The sequence below is a fragment of the Rousettus aegyptiacus genome, unplaced genomic scaffold, assembly GCF_014176215.1.
Source record: "Rousettus aegyptiacus isolate mRouAeg1 unplaced genomic scaffold, mRouAeg1.p scaffold_m13_p_10, whole genome shotgun sequence".
Taxonomy (NCBI): Eukaryota; Metazoa; Chordata; class Mammalia; order Chiroptera; family Pteropodidae; genus Rousettus; species Rousettus aegyptiacus.
In genome coordinates, this window is record NW_023416285.1 from 31,757,383 (window position 1) to 31,769,741 (window position 12,359).

At 41.6% G+C, this 12,359-nt stretch overlaps 1 protein-coding gene across 2 annotated transcripts in view; it reads right to left on the bottom strand.

Annotated features, from left to right (window-relative positions):
- DAPP1 (dual adaptor of phosphotyrosine and 3-phosphoinositides 1) overlaps positions 1-12,359 on the bottom strand; it is a 74,953-nt gene that overhangs the window by 30,818 nt on the left and 31,776 nt on the right. The window contains exon 3 of one of the 2 annotated variants that reach the window (XM_036227668.1): positions 8,099-8,235. In XM_036227668.1, the coding sequence (XP_036083561.1) occupies positions 8,099-8,199 (101 nt within the window). In that variant the 5' untranslated portion in view covers positions 8,200-8,235. Of the gene's footprint in view, positions 1-8,098; positions 8,377-12,359 lie in introns of those variants that run through there. The other variant, XM_016159099.2, reaches the window with a different exon arrangement.

The following is a 12,359-nucleotide window of genomic DNA, read 5'->3' on the forward strand; positions in this document are numbered from 1 at the left end:
CTTTTCTGCCATGGCCCACACAGTGCCATTATTATGTCCAAAAGCTATTAGAGGCAACAGAGCAGAGACTTATCAAGCTTCAAAAGAATATTTGTACTGGTTTTTTGAGATTATCAAAACCAGCAGTTGACCTTGAAGGAAACAGTGGTATTATCCCTTCCATGATACAGTAGCAAATTAGGAAACACCCACCCACCAAAGGATTTTCATAGCTGCCTCTCAGTTAGGCACAGGAAATAAGCTCAACCACAGAGAAAGCAGACAAGCTAGATCCAGAAAGCTGGTCCCCAAGTTCAGCCTCTTACCAGGTCTTCTCAGTGCCCCTTCATCCTAGAACCTTCTGGGAAATTTCCCCAGCATATTGGAACCTTCATAGATTCTTATCCCATTGGGTTTCACTGTCTTAATTTGCTGTTATAAATTTATATCTCATTTTGCACTGTCTTTTAAAGGAGAGGCTTTTAAACTTTTTGATTTAGCTCATGGTATAAAATACATTTCTCTCTCTCAATCTCACAATCTTTCTCTCTATAGATAGATAGATAGATAGATAGATAGATAGATAGATAGATATAGATACACACAGATATATATTATAAACATACAGAAAAAGCCAAAAAGTGTTATAGGAAACATTATTCTATATGCAGTTTATTCTCTTTTCTATTTCTTTTTAACATATATTGATTGTGACTCACTAAATTGACCGTAAAAAACATTAATGAGTTGAACATGGTGTTTGAAAACAATGCAAAGCCTTGGTACTCCTGTCCTAGGATCTTGTTAGCAATTCATATTCTCAGGCCCCCTACACCTGCTGAGTTTTAATCAGTATTCATCAGCAGCCTTGTGTGATCGATATGCAGTTTAGAGTTTTGGAAGCACAGAGGTGAAGGATTCTTGGTCCTGAAAACTTGAATTTGTTTCAGTAAACTTGATGGTTTGAGTTCACAGTGTGTGGCATCTGAAGGACAAAGAGGACAAAGCAAAGTACTCAGTGGCTTTACAGTACCAATGCGGAGGAAAAGAGAAGGACTTACAGGCTAATGTTATCAGAAAATCCCCAAATAGCTGCCATCGTAGTGATGTGGACATTAAATGGACCAGAAGAGGACCTCACAGGGGGCTGGGATGATTAGGGAAAGCTTCATGGAGGAAGAAGATCATGAGTTGGAGCTTGAAAAATAAATATAGAACTTATTAGGTAGTGAGAGAAAAGGAGCAATGGCAAAACCAAAGACACCGAGGCTTCCATGTGCGTGGCATATTCAGGAAACAGACGCCCAGCTAAAATAGAGGAACTATGATAAGGAGTGATGCAAAATGACTAGAATAGTGAGCATGGTGGATCTTGCATATTAAGACATAAGCCGCACGCCTATTTAGATTATATAGTTTTGGTGAGAAAATTTCTTAGTAAACACTGTCTATAAATGATTCATATATTTAATGACATTTTTCTCCTTCCTGGCAAAGAGGAGTAACATAGAACCGAGATTCTGTCCCATTAGAATTATAAAGAAGACATACAAAGCAAGAACAGAAACTCCAAATTATGTAAAAGCAGCTGAAAGGCCCTGGAGTTGAACAGTCAACAAAAGTGCTCTTCTCTAGATGATTTCCTCTTTTCATTTTTCTCAATGACATTTGGAATGACACGGACACACCTTCTGAACTCTAGATAATTTTTTCCATTTTCTTCATTATTCTCAATTTTGAATGATGTGCCACACTTTCTCAACTCCTTACACCAAAGATGACAAATGCTTAGCACATGATGCCACTCCCCTTTTCTAAGACACGATAGTGGCACCCATAGATACGCATTAAGTCACATATTCACAAATGTGGGCTTATCTTTCCATGATCATAGCAGTGGACTCCTCCAGGAGAGAAAGCCAAGCAAAGTTTTTATATTTCTAATGAGGCCTCACACAGGCATACTGTAATGTATGGGGGAGGCTGAAAGACTCACCACAGTCTTTCAAATGAGGAGGTTTCTGTGATGGAACCAGCTTGCCTGTGGCTTTCCATATTGCCATTCTAAATGCCTACATTTGCATGTGCTAATAGCAGAGCTAAATGGTGAGGCCAGCTGCCTGAGGCTTTAGGAAGCATACTTGAGTGATGACAGAGGCAGACTACAGGAGTATCTGGTCAAACAGTGAACTAAAGGCAGGTCCCAAGTTTTTTTGGTGGTAGTCAAGGCTCAGCTAAAGATAAATAGGACTGAAAGAAAGAAGAGAATTATGTGGGAGTTGAAGGCCAGGTAAACCTGTTCTTGAAGAAGTCTGAGGAATGGGGCAAGATGGAAGCAGAGGGGGAGAGAGAGAGAGAGAGAGAGAGAGAGAGAGAGACTGACTCAGAGATTCAGAGACATAGAGTGACACAAGGCCAGAGACACGGAAGTTAAGAACCGTTGACAGAGGCAGAAAGATAGAGATCAAAACTTGGAGACAGAGAAAGGCACACCAGTGCACATAGATAGCCAGAAGCACACAGGACAGTGACTTAAAAACACAAACATAGACCCAAACACAGTGATCAAGGAGAGGCAGAAGCCAAAGAGAGAGAAGGATATAGATGAATAAAGAGAAATTGAAAGAGCCTGACTGGAGGTAGCTCAAGGGTGGGTTGTCAGAAACTTGGAGAGATTGGAGGGGCAGAGCCACCAACTGGAGGGAGGGGTGGCAAATCGCATCTCATTCCAGCTGAAGTCCTTGGTGCGGTCCTTAGGTCAGCCCGCGCAGTGCAAGGAGAGCTATAAGACCCAAAGTGCGTCACTGCTTCTCCAGTGACTGGGGCCAGGGAATGTTTGATTTACACTAGGACCCAAAGCTCAAAGACTGACTAGAAAAAGTATTTTATGGTCGGTTTCAGACAGGTTCATATCAGGGGCTAGGAGCCAGAAGTGTGTGGGCGCAGAATAGGAATTTATTCTCTAGGGCAGTTGGTGGGAGGACGACATTAACCCAGGCTTTAAAAAAAACCTGGAAGTGTTCTAGAAACCAGAAGAAGAAAGCCAGGTAGAAGCTTTCTCATAGAAAGGGGCTGAAGATAGGGACTCTGAGAGGTGAACACCGGAACCAGAGTGATTAAACGCTGATTGACCACTGGGTCTCAGAGAATGGAGGGTCTGAGTCCATGTGGGCTTTTTTTATCTTCTAAATGCTCATGTATTTTGCCGACTTTAGCACTTGACTTATGCTATTTTCTCTTTAGAAAATGTCTTCTTTTCGGACTTCAACTGACAAAATCCTATTGGTTACAAGGTCATCCTCTCTATGTCCAGTCGCATGCTGTGTGCCTTATCTAGGCACTGTCATGGCCCTCAGCCCACTCTATTCTGCATTCTCCAACCATGTGCTTGTGCGTTCTCTGTCCTCTATCTTGTAAAGTCCTCAAGGGGACAGCCATTTCTTCTTAATTTCAGTATCTCCCACACTACCTTGCATGTCATCAGTAACAGATGAACCTATGAATGAATGGAAGAGTGAATGAATGAAACAAAGTGACCCTCCTCAGTGCAGAGAACCTGTGTGGACAGATTTCCACATTAAGTAGAAGGAAGTCACCATCACCCACAGAGGAACAAAAAAACAAAACAACCGAAAATGAAATTTGCTTGAGTCAAAGAGAGATCAAACCGTACACTAGTTACAAACTCTCCTACAGTCACAAGAGACCTATCTTCCGTTTTCACTCCAAGGTTACAGAAATGTGCACAGAAGAGGAACAAGCTCTACTTGGCATCACAGATCTGTAAACAGAAGTTTAATGGAAACTAAGAAGTTGCATTAGTGACAGGCATGTGGGTTCTGGAGGAAATCACCTAGATTTGAAAGTTTTTGTGCATGTAAACTTGGGCATGAGATAAAAGCTCTGCCCTTGACGTTTTTCATTTGTAAATGAGAATGACTTCAGTGACAGTATCTACCTCACAAAGATGTTTGAATTTAATAAGTCACACATGCAAAGGGCTTAATACAGTGCCTGGCACATGGTGAGCATCCAGTAATTACTAATAATTGCCGTGATTAGAACATATACCTCACTGAATCAGTGGAAAGAGCTTCGGCTTTGGGGAAATCTAGGCATGTCTCTCAGATGCACCACTTATGAGGCTGGTGACCTGGACAGTTCCCTTAACTTATTTGAAGTCACCGTCTACATCTATGAAATAAGTATAATTGTACATATGGAAAGTGTTATTGTGAAGGCTAAATGATATAATGGATATGAATGGCATGGTGCTGGCACAGAGTAGGAGGTCAGTAAAGAATGACCATCGACAGGAAAGAATGCTGGTTTGTTTGGATAAGCAAGAGCTTGGGACCTAGATTCACTGGGATGTCAGGCAGCCTGGTTGCTCTGCTAATGAGTCCGCTGGCATGTAAATCTGCAATACCAGTACCTTTTGAAGACTAGAGTGGGTGTGTGCAAAATGTCTGCCTAATAAAAGCTCATTTTGGTTATTATCATTTATTCCCTGGGTTAGCAAAACACCACCTGAGGTCCAGTTCCTGCCAGAGCACATGTTTTTGTATGGAGCAAAGAATAGTTTTATGGTTTGAAACTGTTGGGGTCGGGGCGGGGGAGAGAATAAGAATATTTTGTGACCCATGAAAATTATGTAAAATTCAAGTTCCAGAAATAACATTTTATTTGAACACTGTCATTATCATTGTTTCTGTGTTATTTCTGGTAGTTCTCACATGAAGGCAGATGTGAGTCGTTTTGACAGAGATAAGACCTGCAAAGCCTAAAATATTATTACCTGGCTCTTTACAAAAAAAGTTTGCTGATCCCTGATCTATGCTAACCTTCTCTTATATGTGGAGGTTATGGGATAGAGAAATAAAAGACGTTTTGATTTATTTACTTATATATCCAGAGCTTAGAGTTTTGCTTCTCGTCTCTGGCCAGCACAGCCAATTTTTTAATTTCCTTAAAAATTTTGAGATTTGGGTAAGTATAGAAAAAAGAGGATAGTTATTGTATTTCTCACCTGAAGGAATTATGTCTGACTAGATAATCTGCTTATCTAATTTAAAAATATCCTAAAATATTTGTATTTCACAGTATCCCTTTTGTTTACCTCTTTATAAACTGTATAACTATAGTGTTATTACATTATCTCATAGAAAATTTTGTTACAGTCAAAGAATTTCTGGAATTTTAAATTATTTTTTAATTAATTATTTTTTTTAATTGAAGAAATGATTTAAACTCCCCCTCCCATCTACCTCCCCTTGGAATTTTAAATGATTAACTGATTAGTAATTCTACACTAGTTTGTTGCTTAGGTGATGTCTCTAATATTCATTACTTGTTTCATTTCCCTATTGCTTCATTTTGAAAACAACAAATAGCCTGACAGTTCCCAGCCCACTTCTCACTTCTCAAGGGCCATTCTCCACTCCCTTGCCCCTCCCTCTACCACTGCCCACTCCTCCCCCAGTGAAGCCGAGCAACAGCTGAAGATGGTTTTATGTCCCCTTGCTATTGGACACATTAATCTATTTAAGATGGAAGAAAATAAATGTTTTTAGATCGACACTCTGTAAATGAGACAAAGAAGTCCATCTGAGTTACTTGATTTAAGTATTTTAGAGAGGAATAAGTTTGTGCTCTTAGCAAGTCATGCGTATCCTATCTAGGCAAGAGATGGATTTGCTGCAGTTCAGGGTGTAATTTTTAGAGCTTACGTTTCCAGAGCCCGAAGAAAAATAGAGACTAAAATAATAAAGATGTATATTATCCCTCTAATTTAACTGCCACATTATCTGTTTATATCCATCAAAAATACAAACATAAGAATCTGTCTGACTAATCAAATAACATATTTAAAATAATTTAAAAATTAAGTCATTAACACCAGCTACTTTTTATGTATCAAGTACATTATTTCATTTTGTTTTTTCGGAGCTTTTTAAAAACTAAATTAACCAAGAGTTTTGGTATAGGTCATACCTAACCCATGACTTAAAGGTTGGAAAAAACATTTCATTTATGTTTGAGAATTCTGCCAGAGGAAATGGGTCATATTACTACCTATAAAAGTTACATCAGGTATGTCCTGGAGGGGCAAGTACTGGCTCTGAGTTGATTACTTTTCAGGAATTTTCCAAGCTGGCTGTTAAATCCTTGGCAGCACAACATTGCCCGAGATAAGAATATTTACATCAGGGAAATAAGCAGACTATAGAAATCAGGGCTGCCCCTTGCCTAGGTGGTTTATCAGCACACCACTGGGCCTATTTAAATAAACCATGATCCTGACAGTTCTTATCAGGGGAATGAAATGTTCTAAAATTGATTTATGGTGATGGTTGTACCACTCTTGAAAGTCACTAAAAAATTATTAAATCGTGCACTTAAAATGAAGGAGTTTTATGATCTCTAAAATATACTTTAATAAAATTATTCAACGAAATGCTTCTAAACCAACAAACAAGATGTCAACGTGTATTAATGGCTTTAAGATTCACATACATACCCAATAAATAAAAATAAAGCCATATTTACTTAGTGGTGCTGATGGATTTATAGTCTATGCAGTGATTCTCAACCTTGGTCTCACTCTGGAATTCGTTTGGAAAGTTTAAAAAGAAAGTGCTCACCCCTAAAAGACTGAAGCCATTTGTCTGACCTGTGGCCTAGACGGAAAGTTTTAAAAACTCCCTGGGTGGTCCTAGTGCGCAACCAAGGTTAAGAACCACAACTATGAAGCAATGTCCCCAGATATTGGTAGCTCGCTTATTGTTACAGAAACAGTATGTTTAATAAATTCCCAGGCCTTCTGAAATAGAGAAGTCTGGACATAAACGCGCCTTTTTTTGGAGATGTGTTTCTGGGTTGTATTGAACATCTGTTCTTTGCACATGGGGGGAGGACACAGATCTGTTTTTTTGTGGGTTTCACCTATACTTGCGTCCTGCCATAGGCATTATGGTGGGGAGAAGGGACATTATCTAGCTAGAAAGTAGAATTTGATTCTGAGACCCCAAATTTAAAATCTAAAGACAGGATTTATTGAGAACTTTTACAATGATGTGACACACAAAAAAACACAATCTCTGCAGTCCTAGTGCAGAGAGATTGCATCCCTCAGTCAGTGTTTTCTCGGTTAAGAACATAGGCTTTGGCAGGTTGGAATCCCGGCTTTGTCATTTAATTGATGTGTGATGTGGGCAACCGCTTTGGTGCTCCTTTTTATCCTCTGTAAGATGGAGTTCCTATGTCATCGGGTTGTTGTGAAGATTGGAGCAGTCTAGGAAGACAGAGGGTGCAGGTCTTGCCCCTCGTGAAGCACGGGTGTTAAACCAGCCTCACCAGGATATTCCCAGTGATTTAGGGTGACCTTTCAGTGTCTCTAGAAAATCCCCCCTTGCGTAATACTTATTTCTTTGGTTACATGTCCTGATGAGTTGCCTCATCTGGTCTGTTCGTAAAGATAGGACTATGATGACTTTCGCTATCCAGACTCATAACCCGTTGGAGACAGAAATTGTATCCTTTTTCTGCCTTGTTATATTTAAATGCATTCACCCCCACCTTCCATCTCACACATAGACATGCACACCCACGAGAGCTCACAAATGCCGTGTCAGGAGAAAGAAGGGCATATGGGACGTTGCTGCAGACACTTCCTCATTCTTTCTCTTTTGAAAAAGTTCCTCTCCTGTACAGTAGGCTAAGCTTTCTGTTTATCTTACTATGGTCCTTTTACTGTCAACAGCTTAGAACTCAACATTTTTAACAGCACATTTATTCATGAAACAAGAATCAATATCGAGGAGCCTAAGCAACAACAACTCAGTCCTGTTCCTGGTCTCAAAGAATGTCCTACATTTGATTTTTGTCCCATTTTCTGCATCTACCTGTTCTCACATCCAGAAAAATAATACAGGCTTTACAATGCAATTGTCCCCAAGCAGGGAGACACCTAATAGATGCAAATGGATAAAGTGGAAGGGATAGAAGGTTAAGGTGCAGAGTGCTAAAGGTAATAATCCTTAATCAAAGTGAGCATTTGGGTGGAGGTGGGGAGTTAATGTTCACCCAAGAGGCTTTGAAAGGAGATCTGTTCTCTTACCCCAAGTCCTGGATCAGCTCAGCTTCTCCATCTGATCTGCTCCACAGGTCTGAAGGATCCTGGGCGCTCATCTTCTCTTCTAGAGACTCTGCTCTGCCCATTCGCGCTCCTCTCGTCTACGAAGCCCCTGCCAGGTGCTGTGGGAAGAGGAAGAGATGGGCTCTGCAGCTCCTCACACTCTCCTCTGAAAGAGAAGCCAGCTGTGGCTGTGAGTCTCCAACCAGCAAGGAAGTGAAACTTGGTTACCCCTCCCACTGACACTCGCCACCCTAGCCCCAGGGCACTGGCAGGAGTGTGCTGTCAGTCAGGAAGTATGCAAACAGCAGGTAGCCACCTCTCAGGACACCCACACTTCATCACGCAACCTGCAGTTTCTGTCAAAGGAAATGAAAAGACAGCATTCAACTGAGATTGGACTGTTAATTCAAGCTTCTCTCATGAGGCCAGACCACAGTTTCTCCGTAGTGCTGTTGACCTCTGGTTTGTAGACAGGGAGGTGCAGTCAGTCATTCACCCCCACCTTCCATCTCACACACAAAACAATGACAATGAGGAAGCTTCAATTTTAGAAACATTTTTAGAGTCGATCAAGGAATCAGAGTCAAGCCACTAGCTTCGATCCTGAAGTCTGGTTTATAGCAATTTCTCACTATTTCTGCCTTAATTATCCAAGCTTTCCAACATACCCTTGATGTTCAGGTTGGCACGATTGAGAAACAATGATTCAATATTGTTTCCTCCTATGGCAGAAGGATTAAGTGAGAAGAGGATGGGAAGAGTCGGAGGGGGCCAGCCTGTTCCCAGCTGCTGGGGCAAGTTACGGCTCCTGGAGTCTTTGAGTGCCACTTCCTTCTTCACTGGGCTTACTCACAGCCGGTACTGCTTCGGGTCCCGAGCTATGGGCAGAGAATTCCATCTGTTTGGAAGTCCTAAAGGAAAACTGCCATAACTCCGAATCTTTGGGAATCGGATGAAATACAGTAATAAATGAGTAAAGGACCTGTGTCGCTTCCTCACTCTGGGTTCACCAGAGTGCTCTGCAACTTGCTTCTTCCAGCGCCATCTGAGGAGGGGTGGTACTGGCATCACTGGGAACGTATTAGAGCACGGAATTTTGGGTCATCCCGGCCCTTCTGAACCAGCATTTGCATTTTGAACCAGATTCCCAAGGTGACTTCCTGCACTTTAAAGTTTACGGAGACGTCTTCACAGGATACCAAGATAGCAGAGCTGTTCCTAAGGAGAGGGCGATCTGAGCCTGGCATCATTCTCTTTCCTTAAGGCCCTTCCCTATCACCTCTGTGTGTCAGTGATTGGTGAGACCCTGACTTCCTCTGATTTTCAGGGAGAAATTCCCAAGTGTCTAGGGACAGCAGGGGAAGACTGGACTTTGATAAAACACACACTAACTCATTGTATATGAGCATTTAAAATTCTCTTTATGTTCACAGAGAAAGGCAGGACCCACTCGCAAAGAAACCAGGGTAGGGAGGGGCTAAATGTGCCTGCAGTAGAGATAGGGGACCAGCTGGGCTGCAGATTCCTGTTTCCTTTCTACAGCCCTCTGTTCAATGTTTCAGTATCTACTTTGTTCTTGTTTTAGCAAATTCTGGTTTTTCTTTTTTTAGCCTTTTTTTTCCAGAAAAGTAGCAGAATTTACTAACATGACCCTCTTCCCTTTTACAGTCTTCCTGTCATTCTCTCTTTTTCATCTTGCTTTCCCATCTGTTGTTCTCTCCTGTAATGCCATTCTTTCTTTTTATCATTCATTCTATTTCCCCCAGGATACTTCCCCTCCTGCTCCGCTAAGTACACATTCAGCATTCTGCAGTGGAACTAGATGGCTTCAACACAATGCTGGACATTCATAAAATATCCGGTAGTATATTTTACATGAGAGTGTTTGAAAGTTATTTTTTATTAAAGAAATAGCAACTTCTGCCTCCACACACCTTTCAAACAAGTGCAAGGTATATATTTAAGTAACACATAATTCACTTATTTATTTCAATAATCTCTTATCAACGGTGCTGATTCATAGCACCTAATTCTTTCCATGCTAATATTGGACATAGAAGTTGACACAATCAAGTTTATGTTGACAATTTTGGAACTTCTCGTTCTTTGTTGGAAAACATTTATCAAAAATATTAGACCTTTTTTGGAATGGCAATCACACTCAAATTATCAATTTTCTCATAAAGAGAATTCTGGGAGCACTATTGTGTTCAGATTCAAATTTCTTTATTAGGATAATGGGCTTCTAACAGTCGGGACTTCTCTAAGGAAAACTATTTAATTAAAACAACTCCATGTAGTTGAAGGCCCTTTTTGATCTTTTTTTTCTAATTTATTTATCTCTACAGAAAGCTCACATATCACGATGTCGCTCTATCATCTGGGCAACCTGGCAGTGGCAATTTTACTCACGCCTTCCACAGCAGGAGTGGTTCTCTGAGCTCCCTTTGTTACCTGTTTTCTGTTAACCAAGCATGATCTGTTCTCAATTATTGGTGGGGAGTAAAGAATACATTCTGGAAAGGGACACTGTGGTTTGAGATTATCATGAACTCAGGTTACCATAGCTTTTTGGGAGTTATTTTACTTGCCTTTGGTCAATTTTTTTTTTTCTGCCAACCTACACAGGCCACGTGCTGCACTGACCTACCCTTGACTTGTGTGTTGGTTTCTCCTCTCTTCTCTGCTGCTGCATGTGGAATCCCATCACGGTCTGTTCCCAGATCCCTTATTATTGAAGGGGCCCGCGCCAGGCCGCCATGTTCCACGTTCTGTCTGCGTGACGTCACTGCTCCTTCCGGACCTCCAGCGTTCCTTGGGATAGCTACTCAGTCAGCTATGCACAGTTCTCATCTCTGTCTCTACAGGGTTCACTCTTTTGTGAAGATGTGTGGTGGGAAGAAGGAAGTGGTCACAGCACTGCACTGGCTGGAAGTGACCCATTCCTTGAAGTTGATGACTTAGAGCCAGACAGATTTAGCATGGGTACCTCCAGGGAACTGGATGAAGCTAGGTTTGAGAATTCTCTCCAAAAGCACTCTTCGAGGCTCACTGTTAAATAATATCAGACTCCTTCCTTATTTAGAAATTTTCCTTTCATTATTTATTTTAGGCAAACAGATTTCTGGATTCCTCAGACTGCTTTTCACGTGTACGCCTGTCTAAATCCCAACTCCAGACAGAATTTCCAAAACCCCACGTCAAACCAGGTGTGAAGAGTGAGGAGAGGTTTAGGAACGCTCCACCCTCTAGGTTCAATTCCAGCACAACTCAAAGCCTCTGAGAAACTACTTGGCCATGCTTTCTCCTTTCTTTTTCCCCAAGGTAGAGGAGACTCAAATGCTGCCTAATTTTAGTCTCATAAAGAATGCATACACTGTTGTAACATTCTCTTTTTGCTTGGCACGCCTTCACCCTGAACTCTGTCCATTTTCAAGTCTCAGCATAGGTTTCGCCTGTCATCGTGATGGTTTTCTCATTGGGTCCAAGCATCTATACTGCCATATAGAATTTACATATTTTGATGATAACATTTTTGCTACCTTATTGAGATTAAAGTCGTTTTTTTCTTGAAGTGTTCCTCAAGACAAAACTCTTCATTAGACCGTGAAAGCGCATAGGAAGAACTTACATCTTGCTCGTTTTTATGCCCCTGCCACTCAACACAGTACCTGAGGAGTAGCAGCAGCTTGACAATTCTTGTTCAATTGATGGTGAAGATGCTTTCTGAAGATTTTGATCGAAAGCTGCTGAAAATTGGGCTACTTTTTTATTTGAGGCATTATGTCAGTTTGAGTTTTTGGAAAACAGACGCCAAGATGAAATGAAAGGTGCAGGGCGTGCCCTGGGTGAAAGTGCCTGTGGAGGACAGAGGGGAGCAGGAGAGTGGAAGGCGAGCAGGGCCTCGGACCACAGCGAGGAGCTGCGCGTTGGCTCCTAGAGCTGTCATGACAAAGTGCCGTAAACTGGGTGCCTGCAAACAAGAGGAATTCATTCTCTCACAGTTCAGGAGGTCAGAATTGTGACATCGAGGTGCTGGCAGCATGGGTTTCCTCTGGAGGCTCCGAGGGAGGGCCTGTCCCATACCTCTCTCCCAGTTTCCGGTGGTTACCAGCACCCCTTAGCATCCCTTGGCTTGTAGACCCATCACTTAAATGTTTGCCTCTGTGTTCACACCACTTCCTTCTCACCGTGTCTTCTAAGGGCCCTTAGAACACCGCAATCCAGTATTGTCAGCATCGAG